The sequence below is a fragment of the Arvicola amphibius genome, chromosome 1, assembly GCF_903992535.2.
Source record: "Arvicola amphibius chromosome 1, mArvAmp1.2, whole genome shotgun sequence".
In the NCBI taxonomy this organism is placed as follows: domain Eukaryota; kingdom Metazoa; phylum Chordata; class Mammalia; order Rodentia; family Cricetidae; genus Arvicola; species Arvicola amphibius.
The window spans coordinates 99,679,356-99,702,081 of record NC_052047.1 but is presented as its reverse complement, the minus strand read 5'-3'; the positions used below and the strand labels follow the sequence as shown (position 1 = coordinate 99,702,081).

Sequence of the window (22,726 nt, the reverse complement as noted above, 5' to 3'; positions counted from 1 at the left end):
CTGAGGAACCAGGCTGTGGGTCTCAGCTCAGTGTGTCTTCCTGCAGAGAGCACCAACAACCTCTCCCTTGTGGGACCCTGGGCCGCTCTCCACAAGGGGACCTGTAACCACGGCCATCGGCAGGAGTTGCTCCCAGAGAAGGACACTGTTCTTTGAGCTGGCCTCAAGCCCCTGCTGAGGGAATTGGTTTTAAGAAGAAGGTCCTGGGAAGGACTACAGACTGCAGCTGTCCTTCCCCAAGTCCTTCTTATTGGAGGGAGTTGACAGATCCACGATCACCATTGCCATCAAACCCGGGCACACTGACCACTAGGGGGCACCACTAGGGCCGATTCCACAGCAGGAACACCAGGTTCCAAGTCTTCAATCCCAGAACCTTGCCTGCTGGACAGGGCTCTGGCAGAGCCCCCAGTCGGGCCTGTGGTGGACTGGCAGGGAACGACTAAAGCAGCAAGGTGACTCTGAGACCTCAGCTCATACCCACCACGCACCCCAGGGCGCCCCCGTGGTGGGACACAGCGGGAGACATGTCCAGCTGGGGCTGGAGAAGGGGAACCTTATCTGCAGACTGAACCTGTAAACCACGCACTGTGAGACCCCGGGTGGTGTGCATGCTGCTCCGTGCCTCGGTGGAGCAGAGGCTGGGCCATGGCACCAGCACGCAAGGCCCATCATTCTTCTATCCTCCTGCCCTATCGGCCACGTTTGCCTTCTCCAGCCCACAGTGGGGGAAACACAAGCTACAGAGCAACATCCAGACCAGGGTAGGCAAGAGCTGGCATGGAACAGTGGCTTCTGAAGGGTTAACCAAAGCCAGGGGGCGGGGCCAGTCCGCCTCTGGAGTGTCCGCTGTCCTCCAGACTGGCAATGGCTGCAGGCACCCTGAGCTGGAGACCAGTGGTCCACTGGGTGCTTGAACAGGGCGACATGCCCGATTACCTCACCTCCTGTCCTGTCTTTCACACTGTCCAGCGGCCAATGTCACCCCCTGCTCACAACTGGTTGGTTTGTCCTCTGCCGCTACCCCACCTCTGTACCGCCCTACAGGGTTAATATTCTGTACATACTGACCCCCTACCCCATGTAGACAACTTGGCAGGACACCCAGCCTGGCTTCTGGTTCTCGTTCACATCTTTAATAAAGCAAGCCATTGAGTCACTCTGGGCTGTTAATCTTCAATACGGGCTCTGGATGAGGGAGGTTGTTCTAAAGCCTTCTACTGCAGCTACAAGACGCTGGTGCACAGGCCTAAGCTCCCTGCAGACCAACACATGCTAGAGCCAAGGTCGAGTCGGGGTCAGCCAAACCACACCCGCCCATTTGCTTTTGGACATCAGCCACTGACCACCTGTGGGGGTGGGGATCCGGGAACCCAGAGTAAACAGTCTATGACCACTAGGAATGGGAATGTCAGGAATAAGTCACAAGCCAAGGCCATTTCGGACAAACACAGTCCCAGTCAGCCTGGGACATGAGGAAGCGCGTGGGGTGGCCAGCACCTAAGGCGCAAAGGGGCTGGAGTGAACTTGGGCCCCAGCGATCCAGGGTCCAGCTCATGGAAGGGGGGGGGGGCTGAGACCCAAAATCAACTCTCTGATGTTCCAAAAACAAAGCCTGCCCACTCCAGAGCAGCGGGTCAGCAAGGTCAACTGAAGCCCCAGTCCAGAGGGTAATGTCCACCACAGAGCTGAGCCTGTAGGACACAAGCCCCCGCAGGGATCTGTGCACTGTCACCCTGCCTTTGGGCTCCTCCCATACTCCTGGACTCCCCAGAATGAAAACCCCCTAGCCGAGTTCTCTCCACCCCAGGGATATGGGACCAGAGAGCAGGCAAGATGGCAGGACCCTGCAGGACCCGAGCCAGAAGGAGGTAGTCAAGCATGGTGAGGCTGGACATACAGGTTCTGGCCTGCTGCGGATGCTGGGGATGGAGACCCTTGCTGCCCAGGCCAACATGAGGCGGAAGTAGGAGCAGAGGGCTGGCCACTGTGGGGCAGGTTGGTTCTGAGCCCCGACCTCTGCCATCCAGGCTGATGCCCCCATGAATGAGGAGGTGGCCATATCCGCAAGTCCCACCCCAACTTGGAGGCCATCAAGGATGGGAGAGAGAACAAAGGCTCAAAGCCTGCCAAGGTGCCTGGCGCTGGACGGACGGCCTCAGGTGTAGCTTTGTCTTTAGGAGGTGGCTGAGGTCACCTGGCTAACATCCTGTTCTAGCCTCTCATCAGCCTGCCGAAGGTCCTCGAACTTCTGCCTCAGTGTGTCCCCCGCCTGCCGCAGCCTCTCGTTCATGGCCACATAGGCCCGGCTCTGTTGGTAGAGCTGCTCGAGCCGGGCCTCAGGGTCCTCGGCCCTTGGAGATAGATCTGGGGGTTCTGGAGAGGAGAAACAGTGGGTCAGGGGTTGGAAGTCATCCTTGGCTACACAGTGAGTTGGAGCCCTGCCTGGGCTACGTGAGACCTGTCTAGGCCCTAGAAAATAGAGTCAGTTACAGTCCTGACAAAACCCCATGCTTCGGGAGTCACCGAGAGGACAGGACCCTTGATGTCCCACCCAGGGCTGCTTGGGTTTCTGGATTCTAGGGGAATCGCAGAAAACAGCCCCTGTACGTATCGTTTCCCCAGATTTCCACGTAGGAGCCACTGGGCTTGGATTTTTTTCCTTTTTCCCTTTGAGACAAGGCCTTGAACTCACAGCAATCCTCCCGCCCCTGACTCCCAGGTTGGCTTAAGTCATCAAGCTCGCCGGCCCTTCACCTTTGCTTCTGGTGACCCCACTTGACAGAGTCAGAGAGGGCCGCTAACAGAGAGGCAAAAGTCAGGTTTGCTCCCGACTTGGACAGGCTGGGACCCCGCAGTTTCGCGTTCTCCTACCTTCTGGGGCCAGGGCGGTGAAAACAGGGTCGTTGGGGGGCGCCCCTCGCACGTCCTCCAGGATCTGCTCCACCGTGGGCGGCGCGGGGCGCGTGGGCAGCACCACGCGTTTCTTGCCTTTGGAGCTCATCTTGCAGGCGGAGGAGCGCGCGCTGTCAGCAGGTCCACTCTCCACTTGGCCTTCCCACCCTGCGAACCTCTCTATGCACCCGTTACGGCCCTGTGCCGAGGCCCATTCCTTGTCTCGCCTTCTCCTTTCCCGGGGTCTCAGAGTTTGGCTTAAACCCGGCCTAACTGAGCCCCCTAAAATCCCTACTCCAAGTCGCCACCACTTCCGCTTCCTGTTTGAGCGCCGCTCCGTTCTTGCACTTCCGGTCCTCTCCAACTCCGGTCCTCGGGAAACCCCTCCCCGGTCTTAAAGAGCCCTAGGCCTAGACGTTCCTAAGAGCAGTCTAAAAGGATCAAAGGCTTTCCCTGACCATGAATGGCAGGAGGCGCGAGTGCTAGACGTGAGTTAGAGTCCCCCTGGTTGGGCAGAAACTAGGAGTCAGTGTCTAACCACTGCCAGGTACACAGTGGGTACTCAATAAATACTGGGTGGTGCCTATCCACAGGGTAACGTGTTTCAGGGACCTTGTTTCCTTGTCCTGAGTGGTGGCACACGCCTTTAGTCCCAGCACTCAGGAGGCAGAGACAGGTGGGTCTCTGAGTTCGAGGCCAGCCTGGTCTACAGAATGACTTAATTACTCTGTCTTAAAAACCAGCACTAACAGCAACAAAAGAAGGAAAGAGAAAAGAGCTAGTCTTCTGCTCATGGCTGTGCTGTATCTTGGCACTGGACCGTACTTTGGCCCAGGCTCTCTCCTCCCACCGGGGGTCTCTGGGCCTGGAGCAGTCTCTTTACTCCCTTTATGGCTCCTTAGTCCTCCAGGGGCCCTTGTCTTATTTGGGTGACCCTGGGCACCCCCTACCCTGAAGGACACCACAAACTTGACATCTATTTAACTTTTATTTGCCAACTATGAGGTCAGACACGGGGCTTGTGGACGGTTCTGGGCAGGAAGGGCAGATGTTTGGTGGCTGTGGTTTGACCTCTGTCCACTGCACCCCTTGTCCTGCTCCAAAATGCATAAGGAGACACCTCTTCCACTGGGAGTAGCCATGGCCCACACAGTGGGCTGCTGCTGATCTGCCAAGGCCTTCTGGGGCAGGGTCCTATTCCAGCCTGGGAGCGGGGCCTTGGGGTACCACCCACTGTTCTTTGAGTCAGGCATCTCTGGTTCCCCAGCCTTCAGGGTCTCAGGCATTGGGGTGTCTAGCCTAGGGTGGGTGGGCCTTCCTCAAGCCAAGAGGGGTCTCCTGAAAGCCCTGGCCAGTCGGGCCAGCACCATGGCCCGGGACTGATAGCTGGGATGGCCGCCAGAGGTAGCAGGCCTTGGAGGAGCCCTGGAGCTCGTCCAGCATGAAGGACAGGGGACAGGCAGCGTAGCTGCTGGTCAAGCTGCCTCAGCAGGTGCATAGGAGGGTGACAGCCGGCCTGTCCCTCGGTCACTGGCTGCTCTGTGTGGCTGTGGAGCCACCGTCACTCTCAGCTAGAGATGAGGCAGAGCCAGGCCAGGCTGGTGGAGGAACTGTGACTGTCTGTATGGACAGAAGGGGACAGGGTTGAGACTGCAGCTGGAGGTACAGCCAGTACCCGCCCGCCCATCCCGGGGCCGCTGCGCCTCCTCCCCCAACAAGTGACCATGCGCTGCGGCCACTCACCCTGGCGCAGCCCCTCTGTGTCCCTCTGCACACACGTGCGGCTGGTCACCTGGGGGCCCTGGGGCCGCGCTGTCATGTCCTCGGCCGTCCCGTACAGCAGCAGCGTGTAGTAGAACAAAGTTCCTGAGGCAGGGGTCACGGTGGGCACAGGGGGACCGGCCGTCAGTGGCCTGCCAGGCTCCCACCCAGGCCCATGTCAGCTGAGCCTGGTTGCTATCCACCTACTGTGCCAGTGGCTGGAGGCCCTCACTGCCTCAGGACAACTGCACCTACTGTGTGCTAGTGGCCAGACCTCACACCCTCCAGTAGATAACACTTTGTTATTTACCACCGGTCAGACCACCCCCATGATTCTTCCAGGTTTTTGCACACCTACTGTGTACCAATAGCTAGGCTTCCCTCCTTTCCTCAGGTGACTTCACCTACTGTGTGCCGCTGTGCTCAGACCCCCACCACCATCCATTTCCTTCAGGGAACCTTATACCTAGTATGCACTAATGGCCAGATCCACACTTCCCCCATGGTAGTACACCTACTGTGTGCCAGTGGCCACAGCCTCCCTCCCCCACGTTGCTCTACTGTGTACTGGTGACTGGGACTCAACCATCCTCTAGGTAACAACATCTACTGTGTGCTAAAGTAATTGTTACATGGTCTCTCCAAGAAAACCTCTGGGTTGTGGGACCTGTAGCTGTAGGTCAACCAAAACAGAGTCCCCAGCCCGGCAGCCACAGCCCTGCAGCCACAGCCCGGCAGTCACAACCCGGTAGGCACAGCCTGGCAGCAGCCCACTCTCTCACCTGTGTTAAAATAGTAGCCCTTGTTCTCCAGACCCAGGGTCCACAGGCCCTGAGGGTCCTCATCCCAGTAGTGGGTGGACATGAAGATCCAGTTCTTGTAGCCTTGGCCGCTGATATCCAAGGGTCTGTGGCCAAAGGGTGGCATGGGAGAGACAGGAAGGATGGTGGCTCACACGTGTCTACTGAGTCCCACCTGCGTAGGGTACCACCTGCAGGAGGACTAGGCAGGACTCCACTCGCCCACAGGGTCCCTTGGGAGGATCTCACACCTGATGGCCACGAGCGTGGAGCGTGTGCCCATGGGGCTGGTGAGAGAGATCTCCAGGTCCCCGCGGCGGCTGTAGGAGAGTGACAGCTGGACCTGCACGTGCTCGAGCGAGCGGATGAGGCGGTGCGAGCCATCGGAGCACACGGACACGTTCTTCCTCACCAGCATCCGAGGCAGGATGGAGCTGGTAAGGTGAGGACGGTCCTGGGGGCCTGCCGTGGGCCGGGTGGCGCCCGGAGGCGGGTCTGGGGGGTGTCGAAGGACCTGAGGGCACTCTCCTCCCTTAGATGGGTAAATTGAGGCTTTGGGACATCCTCCTTGCCTTGGACTAGGGTGAGGAGGGAGGGGAGGAGGGAGGCTGCAACGTCGGGCACGGGTGGACCTGCCTCCTAGGAATGTGGGAGGGGCCTTCTTCCAGTGGGCGTGACTGGGGCTTCCCCTAGTGGGGCGGGGTGGGGGGCGGGGCCTCCCTCACGTTGGGGTGTGCACCACCCGAATGGCACATTTCTTCTGTGGCTGCGTGGGAAGCCACACGCGAGCCAGGTCCACCAGCAGCCCTGCATCCAGCAGCCCGTAGCCGTAGTGGTGGCTCACTGCGCGGGAGGGGTAGCCGTCACTCGCCCTGCATGCACGGCACCCCAGTCCCCTCCCTGGCCCCGCCGCACCTTGGCGCCCCACGCCGTTGATCCTCCAGTCCTCCGCCTGCAGCTGCGCCGGCCTGGACGCGCGGACCACCAGGTGCTGTAGGTCCCTCCAGGTCAGGAGCGGGCTGGGGGGGCGAGGGCGGGTGAGCCGGGCGCCGCCCGTGGGGGCGGGGCGGTGGGCGGGGCCCCACGGTCACCTACTTGGCCTCCAGAGCCAGTGCGATCATGCCCGCAGCCAGCGGGGCGGAGGCCGAGGTGCCCGTGTGTTTGTCGGTACACTGGTGGTGCAGGTCCGTGGTGACCTGGTGACAGACAGCAGAGGGATCTTGAGCCCAGTGCGCGGTCCAGATGGATGATTTGTTTGGAAGGTACTGGGGACTAAGTTCACAAAGTGCTGAAGATTGAGCTAAGTATGAAGACACAGAGGACTAAGCTCAAAAGGTACTAAAAGCCCCAGCCAGGCCCGGTGATGCAGGTGCTCAAACCCAGCACTTGTGGAGCTGTGGCAGGCGTAGCTAGGACTTCTAGGCTAGCCTGGTTTATGTATGGTGAATACGAATGGCTAAGTTTAACAAGTACTGAGGACTGAGCTCAACAATTTCTAAGGGCCGAGGTTTAAAACTGCTAAGGACTAGTTTCCCAAACCACCGAGCACTGAGTTCATTCGTAATGATACACGGCCCTACATCTAAAAAAAAAAAAAAAAAAAAAAAAAAAAAAAAAAAAAAAAGCAACCACTCCTTTAATCCCAGCCCTTGGGAAGCAAAAACAGTTAAATCTCTGAGTTCGGGACCAGGTCTACAGAGCGAGTTCCAAGACTGCTAGGGTGGTTACCCTGACTCGAAAACACCAAGAAAAGAAAAAGTGCCAAATTCTGAGACTTCATCTCGACAAGCGCCTGAACCCTGGTACTTCAATCTGGGGGACAGAAGTGCTGAGGCAGGAACCTCAACTGCAGACACCAGGTGGGTAGGGGGCAGAGGCCCTGTATGTGACATGTGGCGTGCGAGACCAGGGAGCAGATTCCAGCAGAGGCATTGGCGCGGATCTTGCCCAGGGAGGCAGAGGAGTTGCTAAGTGGGCCGACATGGTTGCGTCTAGTTTGGAAGGGGGTCGGAGGGGCTGTGAGCCCGAGCCGGGTCGAGAGGGGCGGGGTCTGGGGAGATCTCTACGGGGGCGGTGCCTGTGCTGAGGGCTTGGCTGGGCGCTCACGATCTGTGGGTCGGTGGCAACTCCGCTGCTGAAGGTGGTGGTGAACGTGGAGGCGCAGGCCTCGCTGTACCAGGGCACTTGACCCTGCCGCGTGGTGCTGCCCACTGACAGCGTGTGGATGCTGTTGGTGTAGCCATCACAATTGCAGTTGTCATAATGGAGGCCACCGTTTCCCGAGGCCCAGATGAACAGTGTACCCAGACCTTGGCGGCCCTGCGTGGGAAGTGACCCAGGAGAAGGAGTCAGCCCTTCAACCTCAGGGTTGGGGCCCCTCCGCCCACGGTGCGCTCCCTGTGCACCTTGGTCACGCCACGCCTGAAGGCCTCCCGAGTGAGGATGCCTGGTCCGTCCACCGTGCGACCATCATCCTCGGGTCCCCAGCTGGCGCTATAGATGTGTATGTGCTGCGGCTGCAGGCTGAGGGACTGCGCCTCCACGATGTCTGTGATGGTTCCGTCCAACATGCGCACGCCTGCGCGGGTGGGCGTGGGCCTTGCGCCAGCACCAACACTGCTTGCCCTACTAGGCCACCTCCCTGCCACCTTTTAGTAACCCTCAGCTTGGGGCTTGGCACTGCCCAGCAACCCGTGGTGGGAACGGGGGAGGGGGTTGGGAGTGGTGTTCCTCTATTGATCAAGCTTATCCTCACATCCCCCAGCCTCCACCCCTGGTACCTCCAATTCTGGCGTTGAAGGCTACACCAGCGCCACAGAAGCCATTGTTAGCTGTGGCAGACACCTCCCCAGCGCAGCGGGTCCCATGCCTGATTCCAGGGAGGAAAGTAGCCATGTCATAGCCCACCGTGGAATTTCTGCCGGCTGAGGGAATCCCTGGTACAGCAGCGCCTAGCTTACCGGTTCTCATCGCTGGGTGTGTAGCGAGGCTGGGGGTCTGGGTCATAGTCGTTGAAGTCATAGCTGGCCAGAGGGTCCTGGAGAGCAGGCAGGGAAAGAAAGATGGGAATGAGGTGAACCTGATTGGATCTGGGGACCAGCTGCCCAGACACCTGGAGGGCTCACATAATTATGTATACAGTGTTCTGCTTGCATGTACACCTGTAGGCCAGAAGAGGGCACCAGGTCTCATCACAGATGGCTGTGTGCCACCATGTGGGACCTGGGAATTGAATTGGGGACCTCTAGGAAGAGCAGTCAGTGCTCTTAACCTCTGAGCCATCTCTCCAGCCCAACTACTTACATAATTAGCCCAGAGGTCTGGGTGGTCCTTCTCAATGCCGTCATCCAAGATGGAAACCACCACTCCCCGGCCGGTCAGTCCCTGGTTCCAAACCTTCAGAATGTTGAGATCTGGCTGTATCTCGTTGTTCTAAAGCAGACCAAGGTGAACCTGGGGTCAGTGGGGTTCAAGCTGGCCCCCTGTCCACTCAGTCCAGCCCAAGTGCTTACCATGTACCACTGCTTGGAAAACCAGGGGTCCGTGGGCACCACCAAGGAGCGCTTCACCCGCCGCCTCAGAGTCTGTTGCTCAAACCACTGCACCTGCAGAGGGACATGGGCTGTGCTGGATCATCATTACCTCTAGGGGTGTGGGATGCAGGCAGGAGGGCTGAGCCTCCGTGGAGGTCCCTACTGAGAGATAGGAATGTTGGCTTGAACTGCTCTTTGGGTTCCCATGGTCCTCAAGCCGTGTTCTCAGAAACTTCTGAGGCCGAGAATGCATGTGTGAAGCCACTGGGGACGGGTGTGGGTCTTCTGGTCCCCACCCTACTCCTTCCTGGTTCTAGATCCTTCTTGCCAAGTCCTGCTGGCTCCCTCCACTAGTTTTTGTTTTGAGACAAGGTCACATTGCATAGTCGTGGCTGGCCTGGAAATCACCGTGTTGGAATGCTGAGGTCACTCCCAACCCAGCAGAACTTTGAAAATCCACCACTTCAACACAGTTTCTGGGTCAGGACACCCCTACCCCACGACAGCTTCCACTGCCTTCATGTGTCTGTTCTCTCTTGTTTTTCACTTGTTCTCTCTCCCCCCCTCTCTCCTTTCTCCCTCTCTCTCCCCCTCCCCCTCCCTCTCTCTCTCCCTCTTCTCTCTCCTCTCTCTCCCTCTCTCACCTCTCCCCTCTCTCTCCCCTTCTCTCCCTTCCCCTCTCTCTCTCCCTCTCTCCCTCTCTCTCCTCTGTGTGTGTGCACATATATGTGCACCATAGCATATGTGGAGGCCAAAGAACTATCGGGGCTGGAAGATGGCTCAGTAATTAAGAGCACTGGCTGCTCTTACAGAGGATGGGGTTCAATCTCCAGTGTCTACATGGCGGCTCACAACCACCTGGGACAGGTTCCAAGTAGATCTTGTGCCCTTTTCTGACCTCCTCAGCACCTGCATCTGTCCGTGGTACACAGACAAGCAGGAGAAACACTAATACACATTAGCCAAAAAAATTACACATTTAAAAAATGTAAATCTTATAAAACCATGGGAGCCAGTTTTGTCTCTCCACTCTGTAGATCTTGGGCACTGAGCTCAACCGGGCTGGGTAGCAGGCACCTTACCCTCTGAACCACCTCACTCTCTACGTCTGTCTCTGTTTCCTGAGGTAGGGCTCACGTAGCTGAGGCTGGCCTTGAACTCTAAGTAGATGGGTGAGGATGGCCTTGAAATCCTGATCTTCCTGCCTCCACTTCCCTAGTGCCGAGATGACAGGCGTGAGCTCTCAGGCCTGGTTGAAGTGCACTGGATGGAACCAGGGACTGCCAGCTTGTTGAGCAAGTGCTCCGCCCATTGAGCCTCGGCCCCTCTGGTCTCTAGCAGTCGGCCTGCTCCTCCCTGAGCAAGGGCCTTTGCATGTGCTGCTCTGCTGATACCAGCTCAAGCCCCCCTCTCCTCACACCTCCTTCTTACTCTCATGAGCTGCGCTCTCCTGGGTAACCTGACTTGATCTATCTGTCCGTCCACCAATCCAACTCATCTCCATTCTCTTCTGGCCTCTGAAGACACTTAGTCCCTGGGGAGATTTGCAGGAGAAGGATCCCACAGGCTCTGACAGCTAGTTTACAAATGTGTGGCCTTGTTTGAGAAGGAGTGTCACCAGGAGGCGGGTGGAAGGCTCTGAGGTGAATTTCCCAGTTAGCTCTCTCTGTAGGTTAGCAGTCACTGCCCCAGCGTGCCAGCCTGCTTGCTCGCTGCCATGTCCCCCGACATGGTGGGCATAGATGCTGTAAATTCTAATAAACTCTTCCTTCTCTAAGCTGCCTTGGTTGTGGCATTTCTGTCACTGCAATAGGACAGTAACTCGGACAGCTCCTGATGCTGAAGGCGAGCACCCTTCGGTGTATCTCGTAATCGTATCTGGCTCACACTGCCACAACTCCGTTCAGGTTCCTTGAACACCATCTACGGGCTGTTCCCAGTGGAGGACTGGCCTAATGTCCTAGAGAAACGCCCGGAACCAGGGGCTCTGCGCCCGATCCACCGCACACTCATCCACTCTAGGCTCTTCTCTTGGGCACAGCTCCTTCCCTACATCTGATGGCTTGGAGTGGGAAGCTGGGCAGGGGCCCTCTGTAAGAGCTCCCCCACAAACGCCGTGTTGTGGTAGGTGCCATGCTACATGGCTTCCCTAACCAGCTCCCACTTCACAAACCTACGGGTCACTCATAAGAACGAGAGTGACAGAAGGTGGCTTGGTTGGCCTTAAGAGATGGCAAACGGGCTCACTCACCTCGGGTTCTTTCTTTAGGCGCAGACGGTGGCCCCAGTGTGGAGTCAGGGACTGCTGGGCCACACCCCGGTGTCGTAGATGGAAATACTGGTCGTCAGGGAAGATCTGGGAATGTGATGGGCAGAGGCATTGCTGGGACCTGGCTCCTTTGATAGAGTCCCCAAGGATGGAGTGCACTTTCCAGGGCATTATAGGCCTCAATGAGGTGCCCAGATGAGGGCTGCAGGATCCCGAACTGAACATGGAGGGGGCACACAGACACGTTCTTCATATCTGGGGAGATCTTGGGAACCCCCTCCCATATGTCTAGACCTGAGGTCCTTAAGGTCCCCACCCCCATCCAGGTCCCACCCACCTGTCCCAGGTTGACGAAGCCAAATTTACGTGCCAGGCGCTCAGCCTCCTGGTAACCTTTGGTCACCCGCACGGCCCAGCTGCTGACATAGATGGGGGCCCGGGCTGAAGCCCACCCCACAGCCAGGAGGGCCAAAGCCAGACCCAGCCACAGCGCGGTCGTGAAGGGCCGCATAGCGGGGGGCGGGGCGGGGGGCGGGGCCTCAGGAAGCCACCCCCATCCCGGACACCATAGCAACCCAGATTCTTTCAGCTCCCAAGGAGCCTTGCGGTTCCCTCTGCCCCCACCCAGGAGGGGTGGGAATATCCCACATGGAGAGACATCCACACAGACCTAAGCGTTCGGGAGCCTCAGTTTACCAACTTATACAAGGACAACCCCTCCAACTGGCCTAAGAAGCAGTTGCAAGATCACAGGGATCCCCCCCCTCAACCTTTAATTTGGCCCCGCCCACTCTCCTCCACGCCCCTCCTTCGAGAATCAGCCCTGCCTCCGCACATCTTCCAATCAGCATCGTTTTATCCAGGTAGTCCCGCCTCCTTTGTGATAAACCCCGCCTTCTCTGGTCTGTCCAGTCAGCGCTGTCTTTAGCCGGGCCCCGCCCACCTGTTACTCCTCTAGCTCCACCCACCTCGCCGCTCTTCGTCAATAATCTACGACTTGTCCAATCAGCACCGTGCCACTCCCTCTTGACCAATCAACACGCCGGCAGCCTGGCGCCCCGCCCCCTCCGGCCACCTCATGGTCCGGCCGGCCTCCGCCCTGGCCAGAGGGCAATGCGGCGGGGGAAACGGGGCAGGCCCCACCTCCTTTGTCCGCCTTGCCCTCCTATTGGCCAGAGCCGGGGGCCGGAGGCGGAGTCAGGGCCGGGGCCCGAAAGTAGCGGGCAGGGGGCGGGGCGGGACGGCGCGCGGGAGTCGAAGGCTGTTCGCCCTCGGCGGAGCCGGTGCGCGAGGCTGCGGGTGTGCTTGAGCGGCCTGCCCCGGGCCCGCCGCTGCCATGGACGGTCTGCGCCAGCGCTTCGAGCACTTTCTAGAGCAGAAGAACGTGGCCACCGAAGCGCTCGGAGCGCTCGAAGCCAGGACCGGTGTAGAGAAGCGGTATCTGGCCGCGGGTGAGCCTCCTGGAGAGGGGTGCATGTCACGGGTCCCCGGCGGGCACATGAGGTCCTGGGTTCCATCTCTGGAAAGAATGCATGGCCGGGATGGGCACCTTGAAGTCTTGGGTCTCCGACGAGTTATGGGAGGTTCTGGGAACTCAGACCTAGCTGTGGTATTCCTGAAAGGTACTCACTTCCCGGGACCGTCGTGAAGTCCTGGGGACTCTGACCAGAAAGGGGTTCACATCCCAGGTCCCTAAGGGCCTCTACAAGGCCATAAAGACTCAGACCAGGAAGGAGTGTATATCTCAGGTCCCTGATTGACCTGGTGAAAGGCCTCATAAGGTTCTAGGCACCCAGACCTGGATTTAGGGTTCCATCCTACATGGGAAGGGGTGCACAGCTGGGTCTCCAACAGGAAACCAAGATGTCCTGAGACCCCATCCATGGAAGGGGAACATGTTCTGGCTCCCCCATGGACCCTGACGTTATCTGGGGACTCTGAGCTGCCTGCGGGGTCTTATTCTAGATTCTGGAGAAGAAGGACTTTAATTTACCTGCCTCTGCTCTGGGGTCTTTGGGAAAGGCCACCCTAGTGTCCCGAAGCACTCTCCCGTGCAGCCTGCGTGCCAGGTCCCAAGTCCCTGCAAGTCTGGTTTTTCCAGTGTCCAGCTGGCCCCTATGTGGGTGGAGAGACAAGAAACATCCCTACTCAGTCCCCTATGCGTTCCCAGCCCCTTCTTGAATGTTCTCACGGAGAAATTATTCCCATGCATCTCTGGAACATGAAGACTGACCCAGCACCCCCTCTTTGCCCCAACACAATACTTTGAGTCAATATTTGTTGAGCTGAGGTGCCAGCTGGGATCTGGGGGTGGGGAGTCTGAGGGAGGGACTGTTCAAGCATCCCAATTACAGGTTCGTCCTTTGTGTAGGTGTGTTAAGGGCCCCTGTGTGTCTTCCCAAAGAGATTTTCCTGTGCTCCCTTTATGTGTCTTTAGAATCCCACAGACTGAATCACAGGACTTGTGCCACAGGTCATGAAGCCCCTTCTCCAGACAGACAGATCCCAGAAGTTCTGTGTACTCTTACTTCCCCACCAGCTGGAGGGTGGGCCCCCACACCCCAGTGTGTGTGGGATCTGATGGCTGTGCCCAGATCCCAAGATATCCCGCTTCTCGGGGTGACTCAGCACCCCGAGACAGTCTATTGTCCCTCTGTGCAGGTCCCAGGTACAGGCTGTGACCTCTGTTCTGGCTTTTCACATCATTAGGGAAATTGCATCACATACCCTGGGAGGGGGTGGCCAAGAGGGCAGCAGCTTGGGTGGCATCAGGAAGGAAACTGAGTCACAGGAGTCAGGACTGTTGGAAAGCAATCCATCACCTCCACATCCCATGCCCTCTCTCACCGCCTCCTCTCCCTGCCCCATAGGTTTGGTTCCACAGTTATCTTCCTCCTGCTGAGGTTGCAGTTAAAGAGATTGAGGGGACCAGTACACTGGGGCAGCCCTTCCCCCACCAATGCTGGAGACAGGGTGACATTGCTCTCCTGCTTCAGGACCTTATCTAAATAGAGATCTTAGGTTTCAACAGCCCCAAATGGCCATTCTATGCCCCCAGGCACTAAATAAAGCAGGCCACTCGGGACTCAGGGCCGTGATGGGAAGGTCACCCTGGTCAGCTGGGGCAAGCTGGGGCTCCCCTCCTCTCCAGTCTCAGATCCCAGGATAAGACCCAGAGCAGGTGGAAGGAGGGGCAGGGACTCTCTGACCTTAGACCCAGAAGCCTGTGTCCCAGCAGATAACAGTCTGGGGGAGGAAGGAGGAGACAGCTCAGTCTCAGCTACCCTGAGGGCAAAGGTCGCTCTGGTAGATAAACCCCTTCCACCCACTCCGCTCAGCCCTGCCACACCTCTGTTTTTCACTGGAGTAGATTAGACACCAGGTCGTCCCCCCCCCCAGCACTTTCTCGTGGCCCTTTCTAACAGTAAGTGTACAGTGGCAATGGCGTGTGGAAGAATGTCTCAGTGGCCAAAAGAAGGTTCCTTACAGTGTGGTCAGGGAGTCAGCGCCAGCCATACCTGCACGTGGACAGTTCAACCTTGTGCAGAGTCCTGGTCAGATGAAACTGTAGAACAAGGAACCTTGCTTGTTTGGGGGGTTTCTAGTGCACGCACACGAGAAAGAGAGACAGAGACAAAGACACACAGAGAGAGACAGACAGACAGAGACAAAGACACACACACACACACACACACACACAGAGAGAGAGAGAGAGAGAGAGAGAGAGAGAGAGAGAGAGAGAGAGAGAGAGGAGAGAGTTTTCTCCTTCCATCCCATTATTCCAACAATTAGATTAGGTGTCCCTGATTACTTGGCAGGTGTCTTTACCTGTTTTGCCCTCTGGCTGGCCACTCTCCATTTTCTCTGGAGATGCTAAGTTCGCTGAGCATTGAACCTCAGATGACCTTCAAGGAGCCTTTGTCTCCGCTACCCTCCGCCTTTGCACGGCAGCAAGCCCATTTTTGTCTTGTTGCTGTGTGCTGCCATGATGCTTGCACAGAGAGCACTTACCAACCACGTCATCCCCCAAGCCTTTTTAGGTAGTGGCCTCCTGTAGCCCAGGCTAGCACTGGCCTCACTAGCAGCCAAGGATGACCTTGTGTACTCTATCATTCCAGCATTCCAGAGGCTGAGATAGGAGAAGCCAGAGTTCAAAGCCAGCCTGGGCTACAAAACTAGCCGCATTCTCAAAAATCAAACAAAAAAAGCAAAAACTTAGCCAACACGGCAGAGTGTACTTTTAATCCCAGTGCTGAGGTGGAAGCAGGCCGTTCTCCATGAGTTTGAGGTCAGCCAGGGCTGCATCATGAGACCCTGTCTCAAAGAAGAAGAAAAAATCAAAACTGAGCCTTAGTCCAGAACTGAACAAGGTTCCTGCCCGCTCTGGGGCACTCCCCAGACATGGGACCAAGGGTACACTGCCCGGAGTGTCTCCAGGGAGGAGGGCAGGCTGCAGGCTGCGTCAGAAGCATTGCTGGCCATGCTTGTCTCCTCAGGGGCTCTCGCGCTGCTAAGCCTGTATCTTCTGTTCGGCTACGGGGCCTCTCTTCTGTGCAATGTCATCGGATTTGTATACCCCGCATATGCTTCGTGAGTGCTGTGGGCAGCCCGCAGGGTGGGGGCTTCTAGGGGCTCCTTGGGAGCACCAGAGCAGACATGCGCATTCCCATCTCAACAGAGTCAAAGCTATCGAGAGCCCAGCCAAGGAAGACGATACTGTGTGGCTAACCTACTGGGTGGTGTACGCCCTGTTCGGCCTGATCGAGTTCTTCAGCGATCTACTCCTGTTCTGGTTCCCTTTCTACTACGCGGGCAAGGTGGGCAGGCCGTCAGCCCTGGCAGGGACCAGCAAAGGAGCAGGACAGTGTCCTGTGTGACTGTGGTGTGTCCCGTGTGGGGCAGGGCCCTGTGTGTGACTGTGTGGTGTGTCCCGTATGGGGCAGGGCCCTGTGTGTGACTGTGTGGTGTGTCCCGTATGGGGCAGGGCCCTGTGTGTGACTGTGTGGTGTGTCCCGTGTGGGGCAGGACCCTGTGTGTGACTGTGTGGTGTGTCCCGTATGGGGCAGGGCCCTGTGTGTGACAGTGTGGTTTGTCCCATGTGGGGCAGGACCCTGTGTGTGACTGTGGTTTGTTCCCATGTGTGGGGCAGGGCCCTGTGTGTGACTGTGGTGTGTCCCCATGTGTGGGGCAGGGCCCTGTGTGTGACAGTGTGGTGTGTCCCCATGCAGTGCGCCTTCCTGTTATTCTGCATGACTCCGGGACCCTGGAACGGGGCTCTAATACTGTACCATCGCGTCATACGACCGCTATTTCTAAAACACCACGTGGCCCTAGACAGCGCCGTGAACCATCTCAGCGGAAGAGCATTGGACATAGCAGCTGGGATAACCCGGGACGGTGTGTATTCGGAGTGGATGCTCAGTGAGCTTGATCTGGATCCTGGGTTTGTTTTTTGTCTGTTTATGAGACAGAATCTTACTGTGTAGAACAGGCTCCAGGCCTCCCAAGAGCTAGGATTAAAGGTGTGTGCCACCACACATCGCTGGTTCGGTTATTTCGTGGAGCCCAGGCTAGCCTCCGACTCACTAGGTAGCTGAGGGTGACCTTCCTGATCTTCTCCTCTTCCTGAGTACTGAGATGGCAGGCATGACAGTGTCACCCTGCCCCAGATGGTTCCTGGGTCTCAGCTGGCCCTGTCTCTGCCTCTGTCCCCCTGGCTGGATTCTCCTCTCCGTGTGCCTGCCTGTCTCGAGCCCCCTGGCTCTGGCTACACTCCCTGTCTTGCATCGCGACTACCCCCTGCTTGGCTCTGCTGTTCTCTTACTGTCTGCCTCTCTCTCCCTGGCTGCCTGGAACCAGTACTGCAGGCCCTAGCACGGGGCCGAGCTCTCGTCACCCCAGCCTCAACAATGGAGCCCCCAGCCGCTCTGGAACCGGACCGTACGTAACTCTGCAGGAGGGGTTGTGCAGGGTCGTGTGCATTCTGTGTGCATATGTTTGGTTGCGCATGCTGCCCCAGGCATGTGCTTGCAGGTGCCCGTCCGTGGATGAGTGTATGCGTGAGCCCTGGGATGCAGTGTCTGCAGGGGAGCTGCTGGCGCACTCCTGGCAGGTGCTCATCTCCCCGCTCACGCTGTCCCTTTCCTCTCCACAGCCAAGTCAGATCAGAGTCTGCTCCTGAAGCACAAGTGAGGTCCCCTGCGAGCCTGTGCACAGAGCCCCTGGCCAGTGACAAAGAGCAGACAGCGGAGGCCCAGGCCTCTGACTCCTCTTCAGACTCCCAGACAGAGATCGAACAGCAGCGCCGACCCTCAAGCCCGATGAAGCCAGCAGCCAGCCCATCCAGGGCCGTGAACGGGCAGTCCCCATCCCCAGTCAGTCCAGGTTCCGCATCTGCGTCCCCGGGTCAGCTGGCCACAGGCTCTGTTAGTGGCTCCCAGATCCCCAGTAAGGCCAGGGGCCACCGCAGCCGGGGCAGTGTGTCATCCAGGCCTGCACAGCGCACCCGGCTACCCAGTGCATCCTTGGGGGCCTCTCAACCGGCCATGCGCTCTGGGGGGTCTTCACAGCCAGCGGGCCGGTCCTCAGGACCTACTCGGACAGCGGGCCGGAACCAGGGGAACAACCAGCAGACTCCTCAGGCCTCGGCATCAGCCCAGCCAGCTGGCCGGTCGACAGCAGCTGCATCTGCACCCACCTCCACACAGCGCATCAGCATCTCCAACCAGGGCTCTCCCAGAGCCCAGTCACCCAGCACACCCCCTGATCCTAACCAGGCTGCCAGCAAGGCCCCCAGCGAGCCAGGGGATGAGGGTTCCAAGAACAACAAGCAGGAACAGAAGGCGCAGGCCACAGAGGTGCCCGGCAGCAGCTCGGTGCCCGAGCCCGAGCGCCTAGTCCCCTGTCACTCGGAGTCCTCTCTGGAGTACATGTCTGAGTCCACCACGGAGATCACCTGCAAATGGCCGGGTTACCAGCTGCGCTGCCCAAGACACTGCTGGCTCTTACAACACCTGGCATACTAGGGCCACACCTGGCATCTGCCCGCTGCAGCTACTGGAGCACCGTGAGAGTCACACCAAACATCCGTCCTTGAGAGCCACAGAAGACTGCCCACCTACAGACCAAAGTCAGACATCTGCCACAGCACCAAGTGAAACACCACTTGCTGGGCCCCCACATGTTCAACCTGCCCATGAATTCCCTGCGAAACATCTGCCATGGGAGCCCCACATGAGCACATAAAACATCTGTCAGGGTGCACGTGAAACACCACCTGGGGTCCCCGTGTATACCATCTATCCTCCGAAACACGCAATAAAATCACCGGCTCAGGCTCACAAGTGTGTCAGCTCAGCTGCTGGGTGCACTATCAGGAACGAACCCCAACCACGTGGTTAGGCCCAGGCAGAAAACCCATGTCCTCCCTCCTTCCTTGAGACAGCGTTTTTGATATGTAGCCCAGGCTGGCTGGGAACACAGTCTCTGACCTCAGCCACCCAAGTTCTGAGGTCACAGCGATGAACCGCCTGTGTGGGAAAAACATTAGTGTCTGCTCCAGATGAGGAGATAGCCACAGGCTAGAGACATGCAATCAGCAGCTCTGGCTAGAAGTAGAGTTTACTGGGGTTACTTACAGAAGTGGGGAGGTCACCCCAGTCAGGGTGACCAGTTCTCTCCCTGTTGTTCAAAAGACCAGAAAGCTTTCTCAGGGTTTTCTGAGATTTAAAATTTTTTTTCGACACAGGGTTTCTCTGTGGCTTTGGAGCCTTCATGGAACTTATTCTTGTCGACCAGGCTGACCTTGAACTCCCAGAGATCCACCTGCCTCTGCCTCCCAAGTGCTAGGATTAAAGGCGTGCGCCACCACCGATGTCTGTGTGTGAGGTGCTGGCAATGGACAGGGGCACCAGTTGCAGGTGTGAAACCACCAAGGTGCATGCTGGGAACTGAGCTGGGCTCCTCCATGGCAACATGACTCCTGGCCCTTCTGTTGGTTTCTGAGCCTCCCTCCTCTGGTTTCTCTTCCAGTTTACTCCTCCTTCCTCCCTCCCTCCCTCAGGCAGGAATGTCTCAGTAGGGACAACATAGCCACACACACAGATTAATCACCCCCATCCCATCATAGACTTAGGGCCAAGTCTGTTCCCTCCTCTCTCTCCCCACAAGCAGGTGAGAGGACAGCTGTGGCCACACCTGACACTTGTGCCTCGGGAGGTGGAGCGCTGGGCTGTGCACATGGGACCAGTGTGGGACTGGCCAGGTCCATATGCACCCTGCAGACAGCCGGGTCACAGATTTTATTTTTCATAGTCCTCAGATGGAATCCAGGGATTCTGAATATTGGACCACTACTCCATCTTTGGCCACGCCCCCAGCCCCTCGCTGGGGATTCTAGGTGGGGCTCCACCCTGACCACGCCTCAAGCCCCTCATTTCCGCTGGCCTATCCACCCCTAGCTCTTCAATTGAAATATTCAGTAGAAATCACAGTGGGATCAGCCATAAACCCTAATGTATTTGCACACAATGCTGTCACCAAGTTTTTTCTGGGGGTGACTTTGTCTTGTGTAACCCAAGCTCTCCCAAGGCTCTGCTAGGGATGTGTGGCCTCTATGCCTCCAGCACAATTTCCAGAAAATGGAACATCTTAGAGCAGTCAATAGTTGGCCCCATCTTGGTGCATTCAAATGGAGGGGGTAGAAAGAAACTTGAGATATTGGGCTCAGTGCACTTAGTTCAAGATCATCTTCTGCTACATTGGGAATTTGAGACTCGCCTGGGCTACATGAGACTTTTTCAGACGTATTGGGCTGGGTGTAGTATCACAAGTCTTTAATCCCAGAACTCAGGAGGCATAGGCAAGAGGACCTCTTTGAGTCTGAGCCAGCCTCATCTACATAGCAATTCCAGTCCAGCCAGGGCTAACTATTTGGTGAGTTCCAGGCTAGCCTGATGTGCATATTAAGATCTAAAAAAAAGTAATAAAAATAAATTTCAGTAAATCATTGTAGAAGTAAGATCAAGAAGACTGCTGTTAGCCGGGCGGTGGTGGCGCACGCCTTTAATCCCAGCACTCGGGAGGCAGAGGCAGGCGGATCTCTGAGTTCGAGGCCAGCCTGGTCTACAAGAGCTAGTTCCAGGACAGGCTCTAGAAACTACAGGGAAACCCTGTCTCGAAAAACCAAAAAAAAAAAAAAAAAAAGACTGCTGTTTGCCAGGGGTAATAGGAGCTGGTGTCCAAAGGTCCCAGGACAGAGGTGCAAAGCCCTGGGGCAGGGTGGGGGAGGGAGGACGGGGCCTGGCAAGTTTGAGGAGCAGTGAAAATGAAAAGCCCTTGTCCCTGGAGCAGAGGGAGCAAAGTGGGGGGGCAGGAGGACCTACGGTGATTTGAGATCTTGGGGAGGACTTTAGCTTTTGCTCTGGGTTCTTCCAGGGTAGTCATTGATTAACCTCCCCCAGCCCCAGGTGACTGTTCTCTTGGGCTGCAGCAGCTGGTTTGAAAATGTGATCTGACTACAGATATGGCCTGGGTGGGTAGGGGCCAGTAGAGGTGTGGGGGGAATCCAGCTTGTTCAGAGTTGGGGATGGGGGGCTGCAAAAGGGAACTGGCAATTGCTCCTCCCCTCTGAGGTGGGCCCCACCCACCCAGGTCAGCTAATGATAAGGCAGTGGAAAGGAGGAGCCCTCCTGTCAAGGCCAGAAGCTCCATGGCTCCTCAACCTGGCTGGTTACTTCAAACCACAGAGGAGCCAGGTATGGATCAGGGGACACCAGGATCAGCCTCAGCTGCATAGACTTAGGGTCTAGCCTAGGCTAGGTGAGACCTTACTGACTCTTACTGAACTAGGGAGCCATGGGTCTGGCTAAGCCGGCCATCAGCCCCAGGGTCCTCTGCACAGCTTTTACAGCTCCTGGGGTTCAAACGCAGGTTCTCACGCTTGCCAGGCAATCTATCTACCATCTGAGCCACAATGGCAGGCCCTCTGTCTACTTTTATTATTTATTTGTTTGTTTGTTTATTTATTTATTTATTTTTCAAGATGTGGTTTCTCTATAGCTTTAGAGCCTGTCCTAGAACTCACTCTGTAGACCAGGCTGACCTCCAACTCACAGAGATCCGCCTGCCTCTGCCTTCCCAGAGCTGGGATTAAAGGCATGCACCACTGCTGCCTGACTGTCTACTCTTTATTTTGAGACGGTCTCCTTAAGCTTCCTAGGTGACCCTGATGATCCCCTGCCTCCCCGCTGGGATCACAGGCCTGGGTCAGCAAAGGCATCTTCCTGCGGTCTTCATTTTTGTTTACTGATGACTCTCAGTGTTTTCAAATTAAAACGTCCCCCTTTATTGATTACCACAAGGAGCCAAATTTGAGGTGAACGGCGTTTTGGGGGATAGTTCCCTGTCTGTCATCGGAAGCATCGGTCTGGGCGATACTGCAGTACCCAGGGGAGCAACCGGGCCTCACTCTCCTGGTAGGCGCCAGCAATACCAGCCACCTATGCCTTTGCACTACTCCTGAGTTACCCGTGGTGTCATGTGTACCGGGCTCAGCGCCAGGACCCGACCAGAGATGACCCTGCCCTGGACTCTAGTGTCACATTGGGCAGCTGTTATAGGTGGGTGTGAGGTCCCCAAGGCCTGCTGGAACTGGCCCCTGCAGACCATCTTCCCGCCTGGGAATTCATGGTCCCGCCACCAGGGGGAGCTAGGATCCAACAGATCCCTGTAGACCTCAGCTGCTTGCTGTGTGGGATTTGGGAGAGGTTCTAGGTGCTCTCTGCACCCCGGTGCCATAAAAAAGACTATCACATAGCCATTAAACAAAGTGACCCATTGCTTTTTCCCACAACAGCACTGCGCCTCCCCAGGACTTGTCGGGTCTCCCGTATACAGTCAGTGCTCATCGGAGAGCCAGGTGTCCACAGAGAGCTAATAGATGGGAAAACTGAGGACTTGGGATAGAGGACAGAGGTGCTCTTGCGGAGGAGCAAGGGTAAAGCTGACAGTCTGCTGACCTCTGGATCCCAGCCAGACCTGGATGGTCACCGAAGACAGGTTAGACCATATGACAGAGACAGGACCCAGAGGGGACAGCCTAAAGGGACACCCCACTAGGTTTGTTGAGCGACTGTAGGGTAGACACTCATGATGTACAGAAGGCTGGAGAGGGACGGGATTGGAGATTCATCAATTCTCTTGTGTGCTCCCAGTCTCTCACACGTCCTGTGCTGGTCTCATAGTGGGTCCAGTGCACTGGTAGGGAGTGCCAGGAAAAGATGGGAATGGGTGTGTCTGAGCACAGTGATGGCCACTTTACTGGGGTGTCCCCGAGCCTGTACAGCTGGTAAGTGACAGGGAAGGGATTTGTTTTTTTTTTCCTAAGTTCTTGTAAAAGTTAAATAGTAATTTTAGAAGGAATGGACCAAACTCGTTTGATGGAAGTAGCCAGGATCTTGGAGGTCCTT

At 57.0% G+C, this 22,726-nt stretch overlaps 3 protein-coding genes and 1 long non-coding RNA gene across 11 annotated transcripts; 2 read left to right on the top strand and 2 right to left on the bottom strand.

Moving 5' to 3' along the window:
- Positions 1–1,114: 1,114 nt before the first annotated feature.
- On the bottom strand, positions 1,115–3,406 carry C1H19orf25 (chromosome 1 C19orf25 homolog). Its single transcript, XM_038347790.1, has 2 exons — positions 2,875–3,406; positions 1,115–2,376 (listed from the first exon to the last, which is right to left on the bottom strand). Exons 1-2 carry the CDS (start codon positions 3,002–3,004, stop codon positions 2,177–2,179), a joined length of 330 nt encoding a protein of 109 aa, XP_038203718.1. The 5' UTR covers positions 3,005–3,406; the 3' UTR covers positions 1,115–2,176.
- On the top strand, positions 1,579–10,766 carry LOC119826460. Of its 2 annotated transcripts, XR_005287429.1 has the most exons (3): positions 1,684–7,959; positions 8,221–8,432; positions 10,209–10,766. It is a non-coding gene; the product is annotated as an uncharacterized LOC119826460 (long non-coding RNA). The 2 variants fall into 2 exon arrangements; XR_005287425.2 differs by having other exon boundaries at positions 1,579–8,432.
- On the bottom strand, positions 3,865–13,502 carry Pcsk4 (proprotein convertase subtilisin/kexin type 4). 5 transcript variants are annotated; one of them, XM_038347737.1, is made up of 16 exons: positions 13,252–13,502; positions 11,596–12,777; positions 11,241–11,345; positions 8,969–9,061; positions 8,760–8,888; positions 8,417–8,493; positions 8,237–8,325; positions 7,862–8,034; positions 7,563–7,775; positions 6,552–6,652; positions 6,372–6,475; positions 6,182–6,299; positions 5,708–5,890; positions 5,439–5,563; positions 4,639–4,761; positions 3,865–4,515 (listed from the first exon to the last, which is right to left on the bottom strand). In XM_038347737.1, exons 2-16 carry the CDS (start codon positions 11,767–11,769, stop codon positions 4,463–4,465), a joined length of 1,860 nt encoding a protein of 619 aa, XP_038203665.1. In that variant the 5' UTR covers positions 11,770–12,777; positions 13,252–13,502; the 3' UTR covers positions 3,865–4,462. The 5 variants fall into 5 exon arrangements, 4 of the variants coding, with proteins under 4 accessions (XP_038203665.1, XP_038203674.1, XP_038203647.1 ...); XM_038347746.1 differs by having other exon boundaries at positions 4,688–4,761; XM_038347719.1 differs by having other exon boundaries at positions 6,182–6,475.
- Reep6 (receptor accessory protein 6) lies at positions 12,357–18,598 on the top strand. Of its 3 annotated transcripts, XM_038347761.1 has the most exons (7): positions 12,357–12,709; positions 15,755–15,848; positions 15,937–16,075; positions 16,487–16,655; positions 17,118–17,198; positions 17,413–17,828; positions 17,859–18,598. In XM_038347761.1, exons 1-7 carry the CDS (start codon positions 12,372–12,374, stop codon positions 18,281–18,283), a joined length of 1,662 nt encoding a protein of 553 aa, XP_038203689.1. In that variant the 5' UTR covers positions 12,357–12,371; the 3' UTR covers positions 18,284–18,598. The 3 variants fall into 3 exon arrangements, with proteins under 3 accessions (XP_038203689.1, XP_038203698.1, XP_038203707.1); XM_038347779.1 differs by lacking the exon at positions 17,859–18,598 and having other exon boundaries at positions 12,489–12,709; positions 17,413–17,588; XM_038347770.1 differs by lacking the exon at positions 17,118–17,198 and having other exon boundaries at positions 17,413–18,598.
- The last annotated feature ends 4,128 nt before the right edge of the window (positions 18,599–22,726 follow it).